Raw genomic sequence first — 26383 nt, 5'->3', positions numbered from 1 at the left:
CACTCCTAGACCATAAAATCTAAAATAATCACATAAAATGGTAGCTTCCAATAAAAAAACAAAAAATACGTATATAACTGCACTGTTTGTCATCTGAGAACTTAACACCTTCTCTGTCCATGACTTGAAAGCTAGGCTAGCTGCCATTCTCAAGCCAGATGCAGATCCGTGCGTACATAAAGTCGCACGGCTTCATCTTCGCTAGCAACTCAACTTTGTTTATAGACCACAAAAACAACCGCCACTGTAACAAGGTGCTGTATAGAAGGAGTCAACATAAACAAAATAAAAAAAACTTTATTATCACTGCATGGTGCAGATGCAGCAAAACTGAGGTTATGATCATGAATGCAGCGGTGTGTGGCGCTTGAAATGGACAAACACACTTCTAAATAATATTTATTAAATTATATTTAAGGCACATTGAAACTGTGAACAATGCATAATGTCGTTTTTTTAAGACTCACATAGACAAGATGTAAAACCGAGCATTATACTAAAGAATGGGACTGAAGCGAGATTAATCTGTTCACGACACACTGAGCAGACAGCCGGGCGTCCGGATCCACATCCCAGCATTCCGACAGTAGATCCCGCAGCGCCGGTCCCTGAGATGGGCCCAAGAGTCATTCAGTGTTTTTATCCATTTTGATTCCAAAGCCATCAATTTATGTATGCTCGTGCAAAAACACACCTGCCTCAGCCGCTGCCAATGCTCAGGGATGGAGGGTCTTTTTTCCATGTGAGTCACATGGATGGTGAGGCTCTCCCGTGTCATGCTGCCTCCCAGCTCACGCTCGTAAGGGAGGAGGTGTTGTGGCACGGCACCGTCTGCAGAGGGAGACATTGAGGGAGACACTCACAGGACATTGCATTAGGTACACCTGTAGGTACATGTCCTCATTAGCGTCGCGGGTCAGCTAGCGACTATTATAATAAGTCTTTCTTGGCAATGAAATGTACATACAGACTTATTGGTACAACTGTATGTCATACACGGTGGAATTTTTGACATAGAGGTAGAAAATAACACCATGGAGAAATCAATCAAGTTAGGCGGCCTTGGTGAATGGCAACGTAAGAGGGCTGCCATGACGGATTTCACCTTCAAACACGTCGGAGCAGCGCATGTAGATCTCCCACAGCAGCAAACTCAAAGCGTAGATGTCCCCGTGCAGAAAGCAGCTGCTGGTGAGGTCCACGTAGGCTTCCAGAATCTCGGGGGGGATGTAGTGCAGGGTGCATGCTGCCTGAGTGTAACTCTGTAGATGGAAGTGACACAATGACAAACTCAAGACTCGAGCTGGATTCTAAAGTATTCGGTTTCGGTGAACGGTATGGGATTTTTAATAGGTTTTAGGTGAACTAATGAGTACACACATGCACGCTCACCCACATACACGATACAAAAAAAAAAAAGAGAGCAATAATGATGACATGTCAAATTGGTAAAATTACCGAATGAACAATACTGAGCTCTTAAAAAAAAAAAAAAAAAAAAGGACACAATGACCGAGTGACATCCTAGCATAGCAGATTAATAGATGTCGTCACCATTGCGTTTCCTGTCTGTCGACGGTCCGAGCAGGAGCGCAGGATGATGGAGCTACCGAAATCACACAAGGTGCAGGTGCCGTCTGCCCGGACGAGCACGTTGAAGCTGCTGAGGTCTCTGTGGGCCACAGGCGGTTTGTCCCCTTCTGGAAAAAAAAGACAAGGGGCAGGAAAAATGCAAACTGAATGGAAAAGGCCATTATTGGACACCAATAGGAAGTAAAAATGGAAAATGCTGTGGAGATTGCGGGATTAATACCTTGTGTGCGCTCACAAGAGTGGAGATAGGCGAGTCCCTGTGATAACGACAGGCACATCTTGAGTGACAACGGCCAGCTGCTAGTGTTCAGATCCAGAAAGGAGTGCAAAGAGCCCTGAAAAATGTGTCAAAAAAACAAGACACGAGAGCACACTGTAAATAACAACCGAAAACAGACTTAAACCCCACAGAGTTTTTTTTTTTTTTTTAAATAGATTTTGACACTCACATATTCTGCAAACTGCAAGACCAGGAGCCAGCTGTCATCTTCCGACCTTCTCCCGGAACCCAGGAAGCGGATGATCCCGGCGTGCCTCATCAGCGGGAGCCCGTAGATTTCCTTCTCGGAGGCGAACACATGCTGCGCGGCGGCGGGGAAGACTTTCACGGCCACCACCGATCCTTGGTACGTTCCTCGCCACACAGTGGCAAAATGCCCACGGCCCACAATCTAAGAGAGAGAGAGAGAGAGAGAGAGAGAGAGAGTTTTTTCAAGCAAGATTTGACACAATTTTGAACAGTTGACCTTACTAAATAGTTTACCTGCTGCAGTTCAACATTAGTGACGTCAATCTGGGGTGTTTGGCAGGGACTCGCTGGACTGGTATGAACAGCATCATGAGCGAACTCTAAAACGAGCAAAGTCAACATTAAAGTCTTACACTGGAAATGGAAGGGGGAACAACCGTAAAAAAAAAAAAAAAGGTAATCATCAGATCCAAACCATATGGAGCATGTGTTTTACCTGCGGAAAGAGGCGACTAAAGCAAGTCACGCGACATGCCCCGAAAAAAAAGCTACGAGTGAAAACAAACAAGTCAGACTCTAGGCTTAAAGCCTTTAAGCCTAATTTACAAAATAAACTCGCCCACACTGAGTTGCTCAGCTCGTGACATAAGATAGGCTAGGTGAAAATCGACAGCCATTTTCAAGCAAAACAAAACAAACAACGTTGTATGAAAAACTACCATGATGGAATTAAGGATAGAAGAAAGTAAGAGGGAAGAAAGAAAGGGAGAAAGGTAGGACATATGAACTCATTCACTGCCATTGACGGCTATAAACGTCAAAAATAAATTTGAACTATTTCTATTAGTTAAGCTTTTTTTCCACTTTTGTTAACAAGAGTATGAAAACCTAGATTTTTTTTATTGTACATTTAGAACAGATATAGAATTTGTGATTAATCGTGAGTTAACTAGTAAAGTCATGCGATTAATTACGATTAAAAAGTTTAATCACCTTACGGCCCTAATTTTTAATAACCTTTTCTATTTTTGTTGAAAAAATTTAATAAAATAATTGTAATTATTTTTCCCCATTTTGTATCTTTTTTTTTTTTTTTTTTTTTAACAAAAAGATTATTATTATCAGGCGATTGCCATTTTTATCGTAACCAATCGCATGACTTCACTAGTTAACTCACGATTAATCACACGTTTTATATCTGTTCTGATACAAAAAAAATTTCTAGGCTTTCATACTCTTGTTCACAAAAGTGGGAAAAATGTTAAACTCATAGAAAAAGTTCAAATTAATTTTTGACGTCCATAGCCGTGAATGGCAGTGAATGAGTTAATTTGAATCCGCACACCCTCGTTGAAAACCCTAACCCTAGATTGAAACCACGATTTGCAAACCCTAACTTCAAACCCAGGTCAGAAACTACAACTTGAAACACAAGTCCTGTCTAAAACCCAATTTTGAAACCCTAACCCTTGCTTAATACTTCCCTTACTTGACCAGGGTTGATCTCAGAAGCATTTATTAAAATAGACGCAGGTGGGAATTTGGTGTGAGGAATATTGCGATGTTGAAATATGACTATTTAGAATTTAGATTAAACGGTATTAATAAATGTGATTGTGATAGTTAAGTAATAGTGAAAGCAACTTAAAGTGGATCCCTACTAATAATTTCTGTAGTTATATTTGTCCACAGCGATTCATCGGGACCCGGAATCTACTGTATGTCTTACTCTTCCTATTTGAGGAAATAGAACGAGCTCAGGTGGCTTGAAGGGAGCATTCGAGCGAAGATAAGCACCAAGGTCGGCCCTGTAGAGAAAGAAACAGTCACAAAGCCAAACAAAAGCACTGTGTGGGGGTGAAATACCACACCGTCGTTTTTATGCACCCCTTTATGAAAACCAGGGCTGGCCCGAGGTGAGATTTGATGTGGTGTCACTGCCCCCTCAACCCCCCCTCGATAATTTACATACGCTTACATAAAGAGTAGAATTTTCAACATTGCCTTTAATTTATGATAACATATGCAATTTAAAATATAAAAAATGTTATTTACTAAATGTCATAACTCTTTCATTACTGTCAAACAAATCATGTGAGTATCTTGTTATGACTAATTGGACTAACCAAAAAAAAAGCAATAACTTGATTTCTGTCACATTTTGGTCATTTTGTCGGTTTAAAAAGTTCTCTGAGGTTACATCAATTAACTCTTCACTTATTATTTTTTTATATTAATTTTGATTTACTCTTAAATGAAGAGTTAATAGTAATAATTTGTTACAGTATAATTAAAGGTGAATTACTTTCACCAGTCCTTTGGCGCCCCCTACAGTCCACAATGCCCTCAGAATCTTCCAATCTCGCCAAATGGTTCAAGCAAGAACGAGTGTCCTCACTCTTAAGACTGGATCAAATTAAAGGAAAAGTTTACTGTTGTGTCGACATCTCCATTGCACTGCCACAATCGCCAGGCACAGGATCAGCATCGTGGCAACGATGACGACGAGCCAAGTTCCGTCTAAAAAGGTGTCAATAACATAAAGCCAAAGATGGTTCACGCTGACGTTAGCCGTTTTGCTCTTTTTTTCTGGTAAAAGTCATGAAGATCAAAGGATCATACCCAATTCCGGTGCCTCCGAGTCCTCACTCCAGGTGACGTTGCGGTTGCAGAGGTCCGTGCTGCACACACACTTCACTATTTGCTTGTTGAAGTAGGTCTGCATCTTGCAGGCGGCATCCGGGCAGGACTTTTCAGCCCTATCGCAAGCTTGAACGGAAGACGGGGGATCAATAAGATACAGAATAGCACCGCAAGGAGTTGTGCATTTTCATGAAGCAAATGCAGTCAACTGCCTGGTCGGGTCTTCTTACCAAGAGCGTCAACCTCCAGCTGTCCGGGAGCAAGGACGACGAAGTAGCCCACGCAGCAGCGCGTGTGCTCGCAGACCTGAACAGAGTCGCTCACGTTGCCCTCCGCCAGGTACTTCTTGTTCTGCTCTTTGACCTGAAAGGCGCACTGCCGCCTCTTATCCGGCGAGGGGCTTAAAAGATGGAAAGGAAAGATGCATTCTGGGAAGAGAGACCACACTGAATTTGGTGATAGTTTAGATAGTCAAAAGCATGACTACTAATTCAGTCGTTGAAAATACTAATGTTTACTATAGAACCGTTGACAGTTCGTTTGATGTGCATAATGGTTGGGGGCGGGGAGGAATCACAATATCAGTTTTTTGTTTGTTTGATCAAAACCTTTGCATTTATGCATTTGAGAATTAAGTTACATTTTGTACATTGGTTCAAGACAAAATTTAAAATGTATTTTTGTTTTCATGTGGTTAGGAAATGGCTGCTCGTATGTGCGATTTTTTTTTTATACAATAACTTCCATCAAATAGTTAAAAATTACATTTTGCATCCGGTTTTCCGCCACTTAAAATGTATTTTTTAAAATTACACAAGAAAAAAAATCCAGTAATTTAGCATTTCCATACAATTAATGAACTGTAGCAAAATGCTGATCCTGAACGTTTATTGCATGAATAGATTAAAGCTATTAGCTATTAGCCATTAGCTTGATCCAATAGCTCATTTGCTACTAGCATGCCGACAATGGACAGCTATTGTGCCTCTGAAATGACGTCACATCAATGGAGACTCTTTTTAAACACTTATATTGTATATTATGTGTAATAAAATAAATAAATAAGTGACTCACCCAACGCCAGCATGAAAAGGGGCCAGCGGTGTAGAAACATGGTCACTCAGAACCCGGACTGGCCGATAAGCAACACTGTGGGATTTTGTCGTTTTTTCTCTTTTATCTCAATCAGTCATGGGAATGTGCGGGGAGTTCCCAACACTTCCCAGCATCACTCCCACAAGCGCACACCTGCAGTCCACCGCACACAAACATCAGCTTGGACATTATATTAGAAACGCCTCTAATGAGGGAGGATGGGGCTGAGAGAAGAATATTTTTAATTTATCTTTTTTTTTGTACCTACCTATAAATAAAAGGCAATTTATTAACAGGAATATGCTTAAGATAAATTATCATTTGTTTATGGAATTAACTATTCGACTCAAACGCAAATAGTTTAGCAAGCAGAAGATTAGCCGTTAGCATGACATGCTAACTGGACAAACATCAGCATCAACGCCGGCACAAAAACTGAAACAATTGAACCTTGTTTGTGTGTTTTACTTTAACAAAGATATTTTATAAGATTAGTGCACTTCACATCACTCTATGTCATTTAGTGGATGGTCCATCACAAGCTAAAGTCTCACAAGAAAAAAAAAAAAAAAAAGACCAACCTGTAACCAAAACACTTTGGTTAAAAGTTTAATTCACAAAAATACATTGACCAATATCATGAAAATGTACTAAAATGTACTTTAATAATCCATAAACGCTGGAACATTGTAGACAGAAAAACACAAGAAGCATTATTCGAGTTGGTTTAGTATAATATATTTCAGCTTCAAGAGACATAGAAATCATTCCTTATTCCCCCCCTCCCCCTTATTTCTTCTATAAAAGACCCATTTTTGTCCGAAGCATTATTATTATGCAAAAAGAAAAAAATGGCATTAGAATATATTATGGGAGCTATGAAATTCCCAGTGACTACGTATAAAATTAAGTCACATCAGAGAGAGAGAGAGAGAGACAGATAGAGAGGGAGAGGGGAGAGAGAGAGATAAATCGGTAGAAGAGAAGTCCATGAAAGATAATAGTGGGAAAGGGAAAAAAAAATACAGATTATAGACCTTGATCTATTACTGACATGACAGGCATGGAGAAAAGAGGTTTTATGGCCATCCAAAAAAATAAAAATGATGATTCTCACTTTTCCACTTGGTTTCACACATCTACAATTATGAACTGAAGCAACTTTTTCATGCTCGTTTTTGAAGAACACTTATAAATCACACAACTAAATTCATGTCTTTCAAATACGATATATTGAAAAAGATGGAAAAATACTGAATCCCATTTCTAATGTTTCACTTGTTAATCTTTTTTTGTTTGTGTGTTAAAAGTGTCCCAAAAAAAAAAAGAAAGAAAGAAGAGGGGGGGGCTGGGCGAGGGCTGCTGTTTTAGCCGTGTCTTGGGCGGCTCATGGATATTTAGTTTCTTTTAACAGATTTCCTGCGCTGTTATCAGTTTGTGGCCTTTTGGTTTTTGGTGCAGAAATGGAGCAAATGTGTCCTTTCAGCAGACACGCACGGGAAGAAGGTCCTCGAGGCCAGAGAGCAGAGTCGTCTCTCGCCGACTGTCTTTCTCTTCGATTTTTTTCTTTCTGTTCTCTCCGCGTCGTACGTTGTCATCCTCATCTCGTATAAGGGTAGTAGCGCTGTGGGCGCTCAGCTGGTTGGTGGCTGATGGAGTGGAGAGGGGTCGGGGGAGCGGGCTGAGGGCAGGCTGGGCGGGGCTGTTGGAATGCTGGCACGTTCCAATCAGGGCAACAGTTCTTCATTACAGCATTTCTGCAAGGCGACACAGCGGTTAAGTCCTCCATTGCTTCCTTTTGTTTATAACTCCGTGTACTAAAAGCAACACAGAGCTCACGTTTTCAGCGCACTCTGCTGGCCATCAAATGTTATTACACCAGTTTGCATGAGGACGACATTCAGAAAAGTGAATTTTAAGTTGTTTGTATACAAATGGTACATATATTAGTTAAATTTGGCAAATTTACATAAAATCACCCCCACATCTGCGTAAAGGGGAATACACACACATACGCACTAATAATCAGGCCTGAATTGAGCACCCGACCTCCCTTAGATCAAAGAGAGCTAATGTCCGATTATCAGACGTCTCCAAAAGATAATCCGAAGCGAATGTCCTGTGGTCATGGGTGTGTTAAGAGTGATTTTTCTATTTTCTTCATTACATTTTTTGGGGGGGGAGAGAGCTCAGTATTGTTCATTCGGTCATTTTAATTCATCAGGTGACCTTTCAGCCATCACAATTTTATTCTGCCAAATATTGGAATTTTCAACAACAACAAAAATCCAGGTTCATAACGTGAAATTTAACAATTATGTCGACTACAATGTAATTCAAGTCTAAAGTCTTCATTTGCCTATGTTTTCCCTCTCGTTTGAAAAATTGGTGAAGGCATTAACAATTGCTTCAAGTGTAGCCCGCTTTACTCGTTACCAAATGCTCATAAAGCTCCATCATGATTACTTATTTCAATACACAAACTTGGTCCGAGCCATCCACTGTATTGTATCAATAAGGCCTGTGGTGTGAGGGTGGCACAGTTGGGATGTAATCCCGTTAGTGTTGGGTCAGCGGGCTGGCCACCGTGTGAACTCTCTCACACACACGCACGCACGCACGCACGCACGCATAGCGACTGCGACGGCGAACCGGGCCGCCATGATGTCTGAGCCGGGCACAATGGCGCTGTCTGTTGCGCTAATCCACAGTTCATGGCAAACGTTTGGAAGGGAAAGTGTGCTCTGTGTGCAAACCAAAATGCGAGCGGTTTAAATACAACGCAGATTGATTTCTCATTGAGCGACTCAAAATGCAAGTGAGCCCGATAACAACTGTGGATTTCCTCACAGAACTGGGCTGTGTTCCACAAGTGTCTGTTGAGCGGTGACTCATTCAGTCATGCAGGTGCCAAGGGGGGGAAAAATGCACACGAAATGAAACGCTGACACTTTAAGGCTGAGTCAGGAACACGATTGAGCTTGTCTGGACTCATTCACAAATATGAGAAATTGAATGCTGTCATTTAAAAGGCACACAGAATATATTGAGTGAAATTTAAGGCTGGAAAACCAGACAGCAAGACATTGAGGAACCTGAACCAGCACTAATGACGATGACGGAACAAATTTGTCGACGCAAGATATTCCTCCTCTATGGCCAAATTTAAGACTCAGAGGACTGAAAATGTAGATGGCTCCAAGAACGATTCGTGTCAAATGTGAGGTTTTATGCCAGCCAGAAAAACTACTTGTTTCTAACATTAAAAAATATATATCTTATCTGAAAAAAAACACATACAAGGTGATTTTTTTCCATGGGTTTTTATGCCAACTCTGTAGGTCAGGAGTAAAAATGCCAATCAGCTTGGTTTTTACCAGTGTGTTGTACACCTTGCTGCCTGGAGGTGGAGCCCTTTCTCTCTGTCTTTTCCAAAAGGAGGAAACCAAATGGATGTTGACACTACGTAATAGTGTAAACAAGCATGTAACTTGTGACAACCCACGAAAGCCGCAAGAGCAACACGATTACAAAACACTTTATCAACCAGACTAGGTTGTTAGTCTTCATGGTGCATGTGATATTTAAACGACACCTGGAAATTTTACTTTTTTTTAATGCTTTATAAACATCAAGTGAGAAGCTAAAAAAAGAACTCTAATTCTTATATTTCTTTTAATGTGACTTGAATTTTTTTTAAATACATTTTCAATTATTTTTTTTTGATGCCTCTAAACATACCTGGCTCAGAGCTGCTGCAGGGGCTTTAGGATGGGAGGGTCTTTAAAGCAGCACGCAGTTGGATTTCTTTTTTGCCTTCTTCTTTTCCACTGGCGTTTTCCTATTTATCTGTCTGACCAGGTCATAGAAGATCTGGGCGAGAACAAACGGAACCAAGTCAAATCGAATGTCGCATTTCCTCTAGTAGCAAGACAAAATTCAAATGCGTGGTCGACTCACATCGAGGACGTTGATCTTTGACTTAGCAGAGGACTCTAAAAAGGCACAGTGGTTCCACTGTCTGGCCAGGTTCTGGCCCTGCTCCTTGCCCACCACACGCTCATCCTCCAAGTCGCACTTGTTGCCCACCAGGATCATCGGCACCTTAGGAAACAACACAGAAACAAAAATAAATAAATAATACATTATATATACATATATATATAAACAACAAAAAAACTGTGATAGTACAAACGGTAAAATAAATCAAAACAAACTGCTGTTCAGGATTAAAGCAGCAAGCCTTCAAGTGACGCACCAGAATGCAATATTCCAACAGTTAACTACTGAAATGGAGGACCACCTCATTGAGGTTTTTTTTGTATGTATGTAATATGTATATATATCCTGTCCTGTTGCAAAAATCTAATTGTATTGGGGCGGGTCAAAATTAGTGCGTTAATTTTGAGTTACCAGTCATTTAAAGAGAGAGACTGGGGTCAAGTATTTTACAATTCTAAAAATGTGCAGAATTTCAAAAGTTACTTCATGTTAAAGATGAGATAGTTAAGAAAGAGTTATAAAAATGCATTGAGCTGACACTAATGTCTTACAAATCCAATTATGCCATCTAGTGACAGAAAAATGACCTCAACACGAATCACTATCACACGTTTTTTGACAGTACAGTCAATCTTTTTAACTCAATTTTATGTATTATAAAATTACTGCATCAATGACTAAAAAATGCAGCCCTATGTCTATTACAAGAGTATGAAAACTCGGGCAAAAATATTTTATTGTACATTCAGAACAGATATAAAATTTGCGATTTAATTATTGAAGTCATGCGATTAATTACGATTAATTTTTTTATCGCCTGACACTTTTTTTTTAATCATTCATGCTTGATGGTGGACAAATCAAAGTGTGTGTCGGTCATGTAAGTACACCGCACACAATAAGAAAAATAACACACAAGTCCAGTTTTACTTTAAAAATCAGTTCGTTAGCCTTAAAGTACAATTACTTACTAAAACGTAATTACTCCCCCCCCCCATTGACAAAAAAAAAAAAAAAAAGCAAATAACATTGGTAGTTTTATTGATATTGGTTGATTTAAATACAACTTAGGCAATTTTGCTATTAGGCTAACGAGTTTTAAAAATCTTTGTTTGTGGACAAGTGCCGTGTCCCAGCCAATCCGAATATTCTTGTGTGATGCCCGTTACCGTATGTTGGCAAAGCTTCAAGGGGACAGCCACAAGGACAATCCAAATAGATCAATCAGTCCCTCTGGGATGGCAAAACAATCATTTCTGTTACATAACTGATGATATAATCTATATTAAAAAGTGCTGCTTGTTTTGCTTTCTACGCGCTAATACATCCACCCCAAGACGTGTTACTAGTTCAGGAAATGCCCACCGCTACTACTTTTTGTACCGCTGTTATTTTCCAGTAAGGTCTAACATGAGTCGGGTCGCAACTGTGTCGTATTGTCGGGATGCGTCTCATCCTGCCTGCTGTTTCCTGCGCGGCTATCTGGAGCTGCTGGCCCGGCCCGGAGGAAGCCGCTGCGGCCCCGCCCAGCCGGGATAGCATCGCTTTCCTTCCTGAGCGTTTCCAAACATTTCAGCTGGATTACATGATACGGGCCGCCCTGTGCCATACATGACAGTGTTGGGCTGTGTGTGTTTTTATCTTCCATTGCAAAGCATGCAAGATAAAGCCTCAAGTGACGACATCTTCCTAAAATGCGTGGAAATGTTTCAACCCTCCAAACAAGACATCTGCAAGAGAAATTGACTTGTGGTGGGGCCTGCAACTTCTAAATCACTCGAGCGTTTTCTCTTCCTGCGTGGGAGATGTGGAAAAACTGGATATGAGCAGGACATGTGGAAGCATCCCGGACAGTTTATTAGAAAATCTAAAGTGGTGCAGGAGAAATATGGCGGGGTCCATTATCACTGCTCCCCGTGGGCCCGGGCGGACGACAGGAAACCTTGAGATATTTGTATTAACCCAGTGGAGGTCACGACTTGATGTTTGATATCCAAACAAGCCGCTTGGGTACTGGACTGCCCAACGACATTTCTAGCAAGGGGTCCTGGGAGAGCCCAGGAATGCGCTGCTAACGCAAACGTCGAGCCAAGCTGCGATAAAAAGGATGGAGAGAGAGCGAGTGAGAGCTGGAAGGACAAAAAAAAAAAAAAGTTCAGTGTCAGCACGAGGAAGCATTAGCTTGCTGGAAGGGTCCACACCAGCCAACCAGGACTTGCTCAGACGCCGCCAACATGCTGCAGACAGGTCCAATCCTGCCCACGGTGGCATTCTCTGGAGATTGGATTGCAGTTCAAATGAAGGCAGCCGGCACTTCCAAACAAACAAGAGCAGTGAGTCGCGGGAACCGGGTCGAGGCATTACTACCGTCCAAGATGCAGACGGAGACGGTCCTGAAAAGTCACAAGACCCGTCTTGTGCAAGAAGCAGGAAGGAAGTGAACGCACCGCCAACTGCTCGCTGACTGTTATTAGTCGCTCATGACAAACCTTTTTTCTTTCTATGAAATTTGGCCCCGCTGAGCTCAGAGCGGACTCATTAAAAGTCGGCTAATTGAGCACTGTTGGAATCTGGTGCGGTTCTGGAGCAGGACAATATGCTGAAAACAACACACTTGCAATGAAGCTCATTGAAGACTTGTAATTGAGCTTAGCGATATTAAGGGTGTCTGCGCAGTTTGCCAGCTCGGCCCTAAATGGTGCGTGGAGAACAAAAACCAGCTGCGGCGGCAACCGGCGGATGAACGCTCCCCCAGCTTGGCGAGGCCGTAAAAACATTTGACAAATTTGTGCTTGGAGGAAAAACAAAGCATTGTAGGCATCTTTGTTTGCTATGCGTTTTCATGAACGGCAATGTCAAGGCCATCCTGCTTCGACCAAAGTGGCAACAAAAGTCAAACCACCTCACAAAATCCGTCAAAGTCCCTCTTTATCGCAGCTGATATGTTCCAGACGCCTTCAATCGTGCAACGCAAGCTAGCCCGCGGCTAACCTTCGCACCCCAGCCACAGCGGCTCAAATAAAAACACACCGCAACCTCACAGCGGCATGTAGCTTTAATGAACTCGGGTTCTCTTGCACATGAGTGCTGTGCGGTCCAATCATTCACATGGAGTGCCAGACCACAGTGAGGCCACAAGGCCCCCTGGCCACAGAGAGGGGGAGGGAAAAATAATAGGGAAAACATACAAACTAAATAAAAGAATAAAAGTTGGATTGGGGGGCAAGAAAGACAGACAGGAATTTTGATACCACAAAATGTGGTTACGTGGAGGTAGAGGAAGGGAAAAGAAAAAGAACATTCATTCGCCGGCAAGGAGCTCCAAAAAAGGACATCGTTGATGGCGCTAACGTGATCTCTGCTGCAGCAGAACACCAGAAAGGCGATGGAGTTTTCCTCTAAAAGGGCCTCACAACATAACTTGGCCCAAAAAGTGGAGTTGCGAGGAAAACAAACAACTTTACTGCCTTTTATCCAGGGTGAACTCAACCAGGCCATTTTTCCCCATTTTCAAAGGTGCCGTCAAAGTTTGATATTCTCCCGTCCTGGGGGGCTCAAAGCAACTGACACTCTGCAACATGCAACATTTTACACCAGATGCTGGGGCTGATGTTGTGTAATTATCTGACACCGGGATGCCATGTTGCGGTGTAAAAGTGCAAAAAACTGTGGCAATATACTTCCTGCCTTTGCTGGATTCTGTGTGAAAAGCAGGGGAGGATAAAAACTGGATCTTTACCGGATCACTGTATGACAGAGGCAAGGCTTTTTGCAGATGCTAATTTGAATCTCATGTTTACTTACACAGTGTTTTTGTATAAAAAGGCACAGGTGGATAAATGGCAGCTCATCTGTTAAGGCTCTGATGCAGCAATGTATCCATCTCTACGCGAAAGAGGCTAGACTTTTAACAGCTAATGAGATGCTAATCGAATTCTGACGCAAACAATTAATCACCAGAGTTGAAGGAGGGGCATTTATTATTTTTGCTGGGATCAAACCAATCAGCTACAAGGGGGGGTTGGGATGTTCACAAATGAAGCAGTCCCCACCAACAACAGCACAATGATATGCACAGTGTACAATATTGCACTGTGTGCCCTCGCATTGTTTCCAACGCACAAGTAGGACTGGGACACCACAGCCTCCTATTGTTTTGAGCCAATACGAATTTGTAATTGCCCTGCATAAGACGCCCGGTTTTCAGCGTTGAATGGTCGCCATAGAAACCGAACAATGTGGGCGGCTGAGAACACGGAAGCACAGTGGGGCTGTAATCTATTAGCTCTTTGCTCCGTGAGCTTTTCAAGCCCGAATCAAAACAAAAAACAAACGTGCCGCAAGGAGCCGACGGCGCGCGCGCGCGCACGCACTTACATCCTCGGTGTCCTTTACTCGAAGAATCTGTTCCCTCAAGTCCTGGAGGTCGTTAAAGGTGGACTGCGCTGTGATGGAGTAAACCAGGGCAAAGCCTTGGCCGTTCTTCATGTACAAGTCCCTCATTGCCGTGAACTGCTCCTAAAAGCACGAGAAAAAACAAGCCTGATGACTCTCGTCATGCAAGTCGTCACAGCGTATCACCGGTTTAAGATTAAGATCTACGCTCTAAAAAGAGAATTGTTGAGCCCATTTAAAGTAGCACTTAGGTACTTTTCAACCTTAATAAAATATTTTCATAACTCCTCTGATGAAACATCAACTAGTTAAATGGTAGCTTTGCCATGGCCTGAGGGGGTCGGTAGCATTTTTACCGGCACTAAACAACTGAGGAGGATGTTAGGAACACTGCTACACACAAAAAAAACTACAAATGTGCCGAGTGCTTTATGATATACGTGACTTCCTCTTTTCCCCATTAGTTCCAAAGATGGAAGTCAATTTGAATGTTGAAGCTCAATGGCTCAAAAACGACGCAATGCGCTTGTCCTCATGGAAAATTAAGTCTTTCTTCAGGCATAGCATTACCGCTTTTGTCCATATAGCGGCGCCATAATCAACATAAACTGAAAGTTTTAGTGTTGCTTTAAGATTACAAATTTAATTATTGACCAACTTGAAAAAAAATCACTTCAATTGGTAAACACACTATTGAATTGAGTTAGTCCAAAGCGATATTATAAATTTAAGTTTAGTTCATTAAACTTAGTACTTTGGATTGGAGCCACTTTGGATTAACTTAATTCAGGTGAATATGTTAAGTTCAATGAACTCATAATTAGTTAAACTTATATTCACTTTGGACTAACTTCATTCAATCGTGTGTCACCAATTTAAGTGATGTTTTTTAAAAAGTTGGTCAACAATTAAATTTGCAATCTTAAATAGGTTCAACAATTCTCTTTTTAGAGTGTATTTTAAGAGGGTGCGTGTCAGGTTTTTCAACACTTCATGCAGCGTGGGTGTTATTATTAACGCGACAAAGACAGCCTTAACTCTTAGTCTATCCACATCTTAGTATAAAAACGCACGATTTCTAGCAAATCGTACCAACAGTCCAGTGGGTCAGATTAAGAAGCGCTGGAAATCTTCAAGCTGCGAGACGTCACTTAAGCATAGTGGCGCTTTGGAGATAAATGCTAACGCTAGCACGCCAACAGCTGAGGATGGCGGGAATTAAAAAGAGGGAGGCCAAAGCCGTGATTATTTCTCATCTGGGATCTGGTGACAATTGCTTGGTATTACTTCTGGCATTTTTACAACTGCAGATGGGATCCCTCAGAGCAGCACAGAAGAATTGTTTTTCTCTCGTAGCCAAGCTGCTAAAATAAATTATACTAGAAGTGCATGCCTGGCGAGAATCAATATTTGAGTAAAACAGCGTGTCAAGTCATGAAGACAACTGTCCTGATTAATATGGAAAACATTTTATTTTTCCTCCCCATGAGATATCATTCTCGCTCATCTATTCAACAACAAACTAAAAATTGTGACATTCTGCCCGTGTATGAACTTACTGTGCCGGCTGTGTCGAGAATTTCAAGCATACATTGCTGCCCATCTACCTCCACTTGCTGCAAGGAAAAAGGACAGATGGTTTATCAAACATGCATAACAACAGGCAGCAATTGCGAGTCATATTGTGCAATCAGTGCTTATTAGGTCCAAAGTCTCAAGCATGATAGCATTGGAACAAGGAAAGTAAAAAGGCAAGCAGAAGCTGAAGGGCGTGACGGCACACTGGAGAGCTAAACAAACGAGACGAGAAGCAACAGAGCAGCTGCTCGCCATCAGCTGCCGCCGCTCCCGCCCTTCGGGAACACTCACCTTTCTGTACGAGTCTTCTATTGTCGGGTCATATTTTTCCACAAAGATTCCCTGCACGAACTGAACTGTCTGGAAAAGAGGAAGAGAGCACAATGTTGGATGAGTCACTGTGCATTTAAAAACCACCACGAGACCCTTTTACATCATCTGCCAAAAAACGGGATTTCCCTGCCTATATTCCGCCTCTGGAAATAAGACCGGCGCCACAGCGTGTTGCCAAGGTGGGACAAATTAAAAGATTAAAGTTAATCCAACAATTTTGCTTCTAAAGACCAGTGTTGAGGGATAAACAACACCTGGTTGAAGTTAGTTTGGGACTTCATCGCGGCCTGCCGACAGCCTTGTGACGACCAGTGGACAATGTTGCAATCTGTTCTTCATTTGGGCCAATTAAACTGTCCGATTCGGGTTGAATCTGCACAATGGAATTTGTGCTGCGTAGTTTAAAAACAGGTTCATCATTTGCAATGGCGAGCCCGGAACGACGCGAGTGGCCCATAGTGCTCAAGCCATGAAATGTCAAATCAGAAATCTTTTTGGATGAAAAATAATTTGGATTGTTACTGTAGTGTAGTGACGTCATAATTCTGACATTGACAAACGAATGAACTAAAACGAACCATGCTAAAAACCTAAAACGCAAACCAACACGTCACTCCTTTTTCAGATGACATTGGGTGAGTTTCTCGGACGTTCCGCAGGAGCATGCGTGTTTGTAGCCATATTTATCCTTCCTTGTACAAAACTGAAAATGGCGGCACGCACTTTCAACAGGGATGGAGAGCACCCTCGCTGCATTTTTTAAAAAAAAATTTAGGTAACAGACTTAAAAATGTTGTATTGTATTTTTGACGGTGAGGTACCATGGTACTTTTTTTTTTTTTGCCCAACTCTCCACTGCGACTATAAATGGTGTCATTTGTCAATAAAATTGTTGTAAATAGACCTCTGCAGAGAAGCTAATACTTGCTAATGCCACCTACTGTAGTGGACGTGCAATTACACTTTATTCTAGTATGGCAAAAAAAAAAGTTCCCTGGTGTCCAATGCGCCCCCCGCCACCCCCATCGCACCGCACTCCCACCAGAGGGCCCGCTCCCTATTATTTGAGAAGTACTGCATTATTAGTATAACGTGCAAAATTGTTGTGCGTCCAATAAAGTCGTTGAAGTCCCCGTAAAGTGCAATTAAATGTCTTCCAAATTTCAAACCACAGAAAGATTAACAACTCTGGAAAATATGAATGATTAAAAAATTAATTAATTTAAAAAAACATCACCAAGTGTATCTTCTAAATTTGTGAAAAATACAACTATTTTCTCTGCTCTCTAACACTGTGGCCATGTCTGCTGAATGTGTAAAACTGCATTTAGCTCCTGAAAATTGGATGCTACTTCGATTAGCATTTTTCTAATTACTATAGATCCCTTCATGGTGGAGCCGTGAAAATATATACATTTAAAGCTTCTATTGGCTGGGCTATATATCCCACCGGGTTGTTGCAGGGACGAGCGGCGCTAGCCACCAGCTAAGTTGCAAGCTACCAGGCTTGGGGCCTAGTAACTAAATAACTTGTACTTGCGCCGAATAACCACTGACGTGAATGAGAGTGCTCAAAGTCTTCCATAAATGTGAAATGTGTCACAGATGAATGAAGAGTTCGGCAAGTGGAGATATTTAAGAGGGAAAACTTACCAGAGCGGACTTGCCCACACCGCCGGAGCCTAACACCACTAGCTTGTATTCACGCATGGCGGGATCACTTTAGCAGACAGCCAAACAGTCTGGAGAGAAGCACAAAAAGAGAAAATAAATTCATATTTCGCAATCAGAGGAGGAATTTCCCAGTTTTTCCATTCCTGAAAGGAAGGATTCTCGTCATTCCTGGAGGTTATGGCCAAGAGGCACAACACAACAATGGAGGGAACACCCTTAAGTGGAGCTCCTTCAGGGAGGAGGAGGTGAAGAATACGTGACCCCGGTTTAACACGAGCCAGCTGTGCCGTGCCGGTGATTCATGGACCCTGCTTCTATTCTTCAGAATGACACAATCGGCTTGCTTTCATGCTCCGTGGCGCACCCTCGAGACTTTTTTGTTGTGCTCAATTACCTCTTCTAAGGTACTGCGAAACATCAGCATGTTGTCTTTTTCCAGCCAATGATCGAAAGCAGCTGCCAGTAGGGGAAGTGCAGGTCATAATGAGGAAGAAATTGTGCAATCTCTGGAATATGGCTTTCAGCGCTTCCAAAGCCTGGCGCGCATTATGGCGCTAAGTCAGCTGGGTTAGCCAAGTGGGTCACTGCAGAGACCGCCACAGTGAGGTTGACTGCTTGAAGTCGGACTTTCTTTTGAGGACTGTTTATCCTGACCTGCTATTTTACACACATCTCATTTTAAAACTGATTTTCATTGTTCCCGAGACCGCGACAATAAATTCTATCCTATCTCACTTGAGATAAAAGACGAGGTCTGCGGTGAAAATTACAAAGTGGATATATTTTGAGTCGCAGTGAAAACAACAAGGCTGTTTGATAATCAACCATTTTGCAAAGCTTCAAACGCAACCGGTGAGCAGACGATTCTCTCCTAGACGGCGCACTTGATTCAATCACGCAAAGCGGCCACACAAAAGACTATTAGACGGCCGACTTCAATGGCAAGCAGTGGCCATGTGGTCGGATGAAGGCTCCGGTGTGAATAATTCATAATTGTTAATCCACTGTAGCGAGGAAAGTTGTCCTTGTGCGATCCACACACACACACACATCTGTGTCGCCCACTAAACACAGTGACGCGAGTGTGCGGCATTCCAAGTACAGAGCGCTGATAGTGACATGCCAAGTGTGACATAAAGCTTCTCCACTGTGTTTACTGTTGTCAAGGTGGCAAAGCTACACCAAGACACAAATACCAGCCGCCAACACAAATGGCTCGCGAGCGGGAGCCAACACATTGGGTACAAGCACTACAATATAATAGCTAGCGAGAGATTCTCATATTCTTTTATCTTACTATCTGAAATTAAGGCGGGAAGCCGCAAGGGCTGCATGAAGAAGCTCTTCTGTGATTTCTGCTCAAAAGGTACTGGCAAATAAAATGCCAACTGACAACGTGGGACAAAATAGGAACACAAAAGGGTGGGAGACGCAAGTGTCAGATGTTACACTTTACACCCCTGCCTCGCCTTGTGGAACACCCTGAGCTACAGGAGGGCCACAGGGGGGGGGGGGGTCCACAATTTACAACGGGCTTATATACAAGGTTATGAATGCCCTGCAATGAACCAGTTTGTGCAGTGGTGTAAGAATACGTGGCCCTGAAACATAAGAAGGCAAGCTCAACTACTGCCATATTTTCTGCTTTTCATTTGTCTGTTTTACATATATGACCCTGAAGTGTTTTTCATAGTTATATTTAATACATTTCGGACTTAACTGCATTAGTGAGACTATGACCCATTCAGATTTGCATACATATTAGGGTTACATCATAAACCGAAAAAACCCTTGTGTAGTGGTGACTTCTTAATGTGGAAAAAAAATTGGCGCAACTGATACAGGCATGAGCCGGTAAAAACATCGCAGCTTTACTCTTTTGAAATAACAGCTCAAAAATGTTTCATTTTGCAAAGTTGGAGTAAATACTTTTTTCCCACCGAGTGTGGTAGGTGCATTAGTAAACAAATACAAAATAACTGCATTCTTTCTAAATAAAATCTAAATCAACATTAAAAGTACTTGTTTCTCAAAAAATGAGTATCTACTTCTCTGCTTTGTGAATTATTGTAAGCTAATGTTAGTCATGCTTTTTAGTCATGTTATCCGCCTCGGTAGCAAGCCTAATGTCGTTATTCCCCCAATTGCAGACATGCTAACGCTAATAGCTAGTTACGGACATTCATTGAAAGACAGTCAGCCATTTTTCATAAGCATGTTTTACCTATCCACCCTCTATACCAAGCCGCGGCATCAAAAAAAAATTCCCAAAGAGTCGACTTTTTCGAGAAAGGCAAAAATCCTAGGTTTGGCACCAACAAAGGAAGCGGGAAGGATGTGGCCTGCACTGATGACTCAAAAAATAAATAGAAGAATCCTTTTTTATTAACACACAATCCTTCTGATGAAAAGTCTTAGCAGTTTAGAAACCATGACTTCTTAAAATCATGGTACACCTTGAAACCGCTAACTGGCCCATGCCTGCCCTACACCCCCCAATTCCTTATCAAAGTGTCCATACAAATAACACAAAAAGAAGGGGAAAATGGCGACTTCGGCAGGCAATGTGAAAGGAAATATTGATTTCCACTCATACGAACAAGTAGAATCAATAAGGATTAAGGCTGGATTTACACCGCGTGGCTCAAGTCGCACAAGTCCCATGTTTTACTGGGATGGGCAGACATTTTGGGGGGGCGAATGTAGAAGCCGAAAAAAATTGGCAATCAGCAAAGAAATTTCACAAAAGTTCGACATACTTAACAGTTATTTTTTTTAACATGATCAACACCAGTGTGAACAATAAAACATTTTTTTGTAAGACTGTGAAGGAAAGCTACACTGGAAATAAAAAAAGTACAGCCCAAGAATATTTTCTGAAAAAGTTTTCAGTGCTGCCGCGCAACAACATTGTACTTTTTGACAAAGCAAACATAAAAAGCCATTTAAGGACATCTGCCTTCAACCAAACCTCGCCCTGTTTCCACTCCCTCTTAACAACACTGTCATTCCTAGCAAAACAAACGCTCGGCTCGCCGGGCCCGGCAAATAAGGAGCGAGGGAAGGCGGCGTGCCAGCGAGCGAAGCGCGCGTTTACAGTGACATCACTCACCCTCCGGGGCCAAAAGGTATGTGTCCATGTAGGGCTGCGAGCGGCATGTGCGACCGGCAGCCACGCGCCACGCCAGAGTGCATTCAGGATTTCCTGGCGCGGGCTAATCTGACATAAGCGAGGCTGTCACAGCTGCTGACTCAGCAGGGGTGGGACTATGATTGACGGCCGCCCCCGCCTCGAGAAGGGCGCGCATCCGTTAAGGAGAGTGTCGTCTTCTTACGGGCACGTGACATTTACACATCCCACTTGAGGTTTGGGGGCGGACGAGTTGTCGTTCTGGCCAAAGGCTGATAAGATCCGCCGCCACGACAACCACACACAAAGCAGCGGAGAGGAATACGGCGCTAACTGCACAAAGCAAGTTTGAGTCATGAGCAAACGCAATGGCGTTTAATAGCAATCATTTGCTAGCAATCATCGCGGGGGAAAAGTCTATGCAATCATGGTTGAGCTTGTTATGTTGCCTTTGAAGCAGGATAAAGACATTGCTCAATTTCATTTTCCTTAAGTCCTAAAAACAACAATTAAGTGATTTATTGAGTCCCGCAGGAATACAGGAGATTTACAATCATTAGAGTTTTCATGTGCAGAACACAAGTCAGGTTTTATTTCTAACAGCACTTGACATCTTCATTTATGTATCTTTTACTTTACTGCTCTATGTAACAATTTGACCCAAAATATCTTCACAATAGCCTTTTTACTTGACCATTTATGACGGAAACACGTTAGTTATTCACAATAGATACTCCTGCAAGCCTCTAGCCAATAGTTTTCAGACTGGAGTCGGGATCGAATTTCCCCTCCCTCGATCTGCGGATGTGCCGTCATGTGCGTGTTGTGTACGCGAAGAAGTGAGCGTGCAGTTTCGTTTTCCAGCCAAAGGTGGCAGTAGCGATTTGAAATTTAAATTTTCTGCATTCAGCAACTTTAATACAAACACAAATTATAATGAATGACATTTTGTGGCAATCAGTTTGAAGATATTTTAGAAACTTCTGAAGGTACAGCGCCTAAACTCCAAAAGCATCTGCAGAGTCCACAGTTTACAACAAACGTATTCATATGGTGGCGACGTAAACCACCTGAAGTCACCCTAAACACTTGATTGAAAAATACAGTAATAATTAATAAACCACCTTTGAAAACGCATATGTACTATGACAAAAAAATATTTTGTCGACAGAAACGGCTAAAGCGACATGCATGATGGGGCGTAACGAAGTTTTTGACAAACAGACTAACCGCATGAAAAACATTTTGCTATTTCTTAGGATTTGGCGAAATTTCCCCCCAAAAAATGAGCAGCCTCAAAAATCTTTTCACGCCGGACAACAACATGAGCAGAATGCATCTAAGCATCCCGCCGGTGGCGCCTTGACCTGTAACCACATCCTCTTTTCCAGGAGGCACAAGAAGGCTTCACGCTGACCGCCGAAAATAGCCTCTTCCACTCTCTGTTCCTGTACCAGACAGCAGACGGACTTAAAAGCGTGTATGTGGGGAGGGAAGCGGTTGTTTCAAGTCGGCATCTCATCGTTGTAACCATGTTAGGTCCCCAAAGGATGGAGGAGATAAGAGTAGAAGCTGTAATTGCGAAAGTTGAAATATGACTTCTCTTTCAAGCCTGCAACATAACCCCAAGCAAACCCCCTCCAATGTGACCGAAGTCAAGACTTTAACTTCAGTGATTTTCAACTGGGTAACAGAGAGCTTGTAAAAAAAAATAAAAAATTGCGGGGGGTCCTCGGTTTATGCCAGTCCCTTAAACACCTTTCAACATTATGTACTGTTCACACAATTAACTTGTTTGCACAATTTATGGCTTTGACGTGTGAAGTGTGTTTTTCATACAAATACAGGAAAACATCAAACTCCTAGAGCAGGCGTTGGTACAAAGCCAGGGAAATTATATCAGAAGGGTTGCACTGCAAGTGAGTGTCAACAAAAATCTGGATTCGGTGGACGCTTCGGAGCGTGATGAAGCTTCACCCAGACCAACTTCAAGTTGTTGAGCATCACAATCTTCCGCCTCGATTTCGGATGCAAAGTGACTTTACGACCACGTTAGCATAGGTTAGTGATAAACTACACAGGGCGTTCTAACTTGCTTGCAATATTTTATGCAAATTTGGTATTTAATTTGGCTTAATTCTTCGTGGCACACAGTGCTCAACCTAAGCTTCTTTATAAGTAACAACGTGACAAGCGGACACCACCGTGATATCGACATCAGAGGCCGCTAAAATCTTCCACAACAAATAGACTTGAAAAAACAATTGAGTATATGACCTATTTTAATGACAATAACACTCTTCACATAAAAAAAAAATCCATTTGCGCTATTAAGCTTTCTTTTCGTTTCAGGGCAGGTGACAATTTGAAATGTCAGTCATTTTGACGCTGCAACTTGGTAAAACCCAGGGAATTTAGCCTGTATTAGAGCTTTAGTGGTGGATATTTTCAACTGACACTTGGCAGCCAAGTGCAGGAAAGGTTGCCTGAGTAGCATATGAAATCAAAAGGGTCGAGGAGACGCGTTGAGAAATAATGGAAGTTGTGCTGTTTTACTCCAATTTAATTTGAATCCAGATTTGCAATTCTCACAAAAACATCTAACACTCAATTTCTCCGGAACCCATCAGCTGATTTTCTAAATTCTTGGAGGTGGTCATTGCACCAAAGACACAACAATTTGACATTTTGGGGGTAAACCTTGTCACGTTGCTATGATAAGGTGCACTCAAAGGCACTATCACGTGAGCAAGTATTTTAGTTATATCTATATGTTTTCAAAGACAAATTTTGACCACTACATTTTTTTTTTAACCGTTTTTACCTCCTATAAAAGTCGGATGCCGCAGCTGCTTTAGGCGCTTCAAAATGTGAAACCGGCCAATTTCCCCACAATATGGGCATCATATTTATTCATCCAGGTCGTATTTAAATCCCCCTGCAACCCGTGGAGGAGTGCGGATTCGAACCAAAGCTAATTACGAACACTTCCTTCCACTAACATGAATGCAATTACTCCTGTTCCACGCGTAAAAAGCTCTCACACAGATGAGATGAGGTAGCATTAATCTATAATCCAGGCCAATGAGATAAACATGCCCCTGCGTGGACGATGTCAGCAACACCGCTAAGTCCCGTTACAAAGCTCGTTAGCAATAATGAGGCTAACTAGCTAGCTTTAACGGGCCGCTAGCGAGGGCTAGTTAGCATGCTAGCCTGTTAGCACAGTAGCACACACACGTTCCTCGCTCTAAAATGCCCTAAAACACGCAACACACGCCCGATAAATGCCTCTTACGTCAAGCCCATTCTGCCGCTTTCCACCAAGAACCGGGCCGAGTTGACGTTGATGAGCTCCGGGGTGGGGTGGAACGAGCTATCGGTGCTTGCGGGGTTAGCGTTACCTGCCCTTCCGCCTGGCCTTGACTAGAATGGGAGTGTTTCGGGAGCTACTCGCGGAGCTTTAATGTCGTTTTACCGAGCAAAACAGGCCACGGTCGGCGCAAAACACGCCACGGGCCGCACACGTCGTGAGTGTCGAGAAGGACAAAGCCCCCCTCGGTGGTAATTGCTTATCGGCCGCTATCGTATTTTTGGTGTCAAGGAAAGTTTGCGCTCACCGTTTGTCGCTTCGCCGTCTCTGTGGGCGCTCCGCAAAGTGTCAGCTCGGTTGCGCGCGCAGCCCACACGTCACTCCTGCTGAGCGCCCGCCGACACTTTTTTGCTTTTTCATTTAAAAGAGCAACATGAGCACATTTCATTCTACTAGTCTTCTTTACAACAACAACAATAATAATAACAATAATAATAATAATAATAATAAATTTTGTTTATTATTTTATTACTTCAAAACCACATCATAAAATTAACTAAAAAATATTTGAAACGTTAAGGTTATTTGTCATTTATATACATTGGAGGAATATTTTTCACTCTCAAATGTATTTCATAACGTTATTGTTTAATAATGTATATCAGTTTTTTGTTTAGATATTCTAATGTAATTGTGTACTGTTTGACTAGATTTTTTTAATGTACTTTTTTTATTCTGTATTTATATACAGAATTTGTGTTTATTTAATTTATATTTTATTACAGTTGCATGCATTATTTGTAAATTTAATGTAATCTTATTACAAATATTATTACAACATTGTTATAGTTTTTTATATATTATTTGTTATTTACATCTGTTTTTATTACCTCTGTCATGATTTAATTAATTATATTTATTGTGCTTATCAGCAGAAGAGCTTTTAGATGTAGTTTTATGTTTCTATGCTACTACACTATTTATTTTAATAGTATTTATTGTTTTTGTATTACAATCAGTTTATTTTCAATATTTGTTTTTACATTTTCTCATTTACTGTTATTTACATGTTATTAACATTTTTTTGCATTATTTTATTATCATTATTAAAAATGCCTTATTGATGGAGTCAATGAAAACCTGTTGTTTCTTTCAGATAAAAAGTAAAATGGAAAAAATGTCCAGCTTGTTATATGTTACATTTTTGTGGTTGACTGTTTCCACTGCTTGTTGTATAAAAAAAATAAAAAAACTTTTTTTTTTGCAAGTCAAATGCTGTGAGGTTGAAATAGTTTATTCTCAGGGAAAAAGCAAGCGAGGAGTCTTTATGACACATCCATGAGTCGCTCTCAAGTCATTATGACACATTTAAGTATTTTTCTTATTGTGAAATCAGACAGCAGTACTCATATTGGGACAAAAAAAGGAAGTGGGTGAAGGAATAAGACCAAGTTTATTTTTGTACACACACATATATATAATTTATTAACCAACTGCAGAAGTCTGGGAAAACCCATGGACCTCAAATGATCGCGTGTCAAGTCCAAATTCCCAGACCTAAATCCTACAGAGGATGTGTTTACCTGCCATATTTGGTGAAATAAAAAATACAAAAACAAAAATATGTAATGATAACAAGTATTCACACACAAAAATGAAAATACTGTAGAACATGACCTATTCTACTGCCCACACTGTTCTTCTAACAAGTATATTTTTTCCAAGGTTCTCTATTCACACAATAAGGAGTATACAAAACAAGGGAAATGATAGAATATAAACATTGTATACGTTCTTCTAAAAAGTAATGTTTAAGTTTTTAGGGCAAGTGACGTCTTTTTGAATGTGACGTCACAATATCTTCCTTGTAGAACCCCTCAAAATTTCACTCAGTGCATTTAGCTGAACTTTGTCAGCCATAGGCAATATTACACAAAAATGCCCCCCCCCCCACAAAAAAAGGTAATTTCTTCCAACTTAAAAATGCAGCACATCATCCAATTTTCAAAATTCTTATAGTTAGGATGATGTTGCCATTCCACAGCATTTAAACAGAACGCCACTTTTGACATATCTTGTCACCTTGCTAATTAATGTATGGACTGTGCAGTGTATAATGCATATATTTACAGTAATTAATTACGACTTTCGTCGTGCT

At 41.5% G+C, this 26383-nt stretch overlaps 2 protein-coding genes across 4 annotated transcripts; both read right to left on the bottom strand.

Moving 5' to 3' along the window:
- Positions 1-277: 277 nt before the first annotated feature.
- On the bottom strand, positions 278-5969 carry LOC147167446 (anti-Muellerian hormone type-2 receptor-like). Its single transcript, XM_086088053.1, has 11 exons — positions 5780-5969; positions 4936-5133; positions 4685-4831; positions 4496-4582; positions 2357-2442; positions 2043-2264; positions 1814-1928; positions 1555-1700; positions 1106-1262; positions 695-831; positions 278-608 (listed from the first exon to the last, which is right to left on the bottom strand). Exons 1-11 carry the CDS (start codon positions 5817-5819, stop codon positions 492-494), a joined length of 1452 nt encoding a protein of 483 aa, XP_085944179.1. The 5' UTR covers positions 5820-5969; the 3' UTR covers positions 278-491.
- Positions 5970-6396: 427 nt separating this feature from the next.
- Positions 6397-24611, bottom strand: LOC147167445 (ras-related protein Rap-1A-like). Of its 3 annotated transcripts, none has more exons than XM_086086335.1 (8): positions 24533-24611; positions 17762-17850; positions 16067-16135; positions 15757-15813; positions 14180-14320; positions 9761-9904; positions 9542-9673; positions 6397-7557 (listed from the first exon to the last, which is right to left on the bottom strand). In XM_086086335.1, the coding sequence occupies exons 2-7, from the start codon at positions 17816-17818 to the stop codon at positions 9584-9586; spliced, it is 558 nt and encodes a 185-aa protein (XP_085942461.1). In that variant the 5' UTR covers positions 17819-17850; positions 24533-24611; the 3' UTR covers positions 6397-7557; positions 9542-9583. The 3 variants fall into 3 exon arrangements, with proteins under 3 accessions (XP_085942461.1, XP_085942463.1, XP_085942462.1); XM_086086337.1 differs by lacking the exon at positions 24533-24611 and adding an exon at positions 24211-24453; XM_086086336.1 differs by lacking the exon at positions 24533-24611 and adding an exon at positions 20895-21045.
- Between the last annotated feature and the right edge of the window lie 1772 nt (positions 24612-26383).

The sequence above is a fragment of the Leptonotus elevatus genome, chromosome 10 (assembly GCF_054856555.1).
Source record: "Leptonotus elevatus isolate MCC_2025b chromosome 10, RoL_Lele_1.0, whole genome shotgun sequence".
Taxonomy (NCBI): Eukaryota; Metazoa; Chordata; class Actinopteri; order Syngnathiformes; family Syngnathidae; genus Leptonotus; species Leptonotus elevatus.
Note: the sequence above shows the minus strand (reverse complement) of the source record. Positions and strands in the feature narration are given on the sequence as shown.

What these genes read in the sequence shown, in the direction of transcription:
- LOC147167446 (XM_086088053.1), bottom strand. Translation starts at nt 5,819, where the DNA reads ATGTTTCTACACCGCTGGCCCCTTTTCATGCTGGCGTTGG. An exon ending in GCTGGAGGTTGACGCTCTTG is followed by an intron (nt 4,832 to 4,935) that starts GTAAGAAGACCC and finishes CTTCCGTTCAAG; the next exon opens with CTTGCGATAGGGCTGAAAAG. An exon ending in TCTTGCAGTTTGCAGAATAT is followed by an intron (nt 1,929 to 2,042) that starts GTGAGTGTCAAA and finishes CACATTTTTCAG; the next exon opens with GGCTCTTTGCACTCCTTTCT.
- LOC147167445 (XM_086086335.1), bottom strand. Translation starts at nt 17,818, where the DNA reads ATGCGTGAATACAAGCTAGTGGTGTTAGGCTCCGGCGGTGTGGGCAAG. An exon ending in TAGAAGACTCGTACAGAAAG is followed by an intron (nt 15,814 to 16,066) that starts GTGAGTGTTCCC and finishes TTTTCCTTGCAG; the next exon opens with CAAGTGGAGGTAGATGGGCA. An exon ending in CAAAGATCAACGTCCTCGAT is followed by an intron (nt 9,674 to 9,760) that starts GTGAGTCGACCA and finishes GTTCTCGCCCAG; the next exon opens with ATCTTCTATGACCTGGTCAG.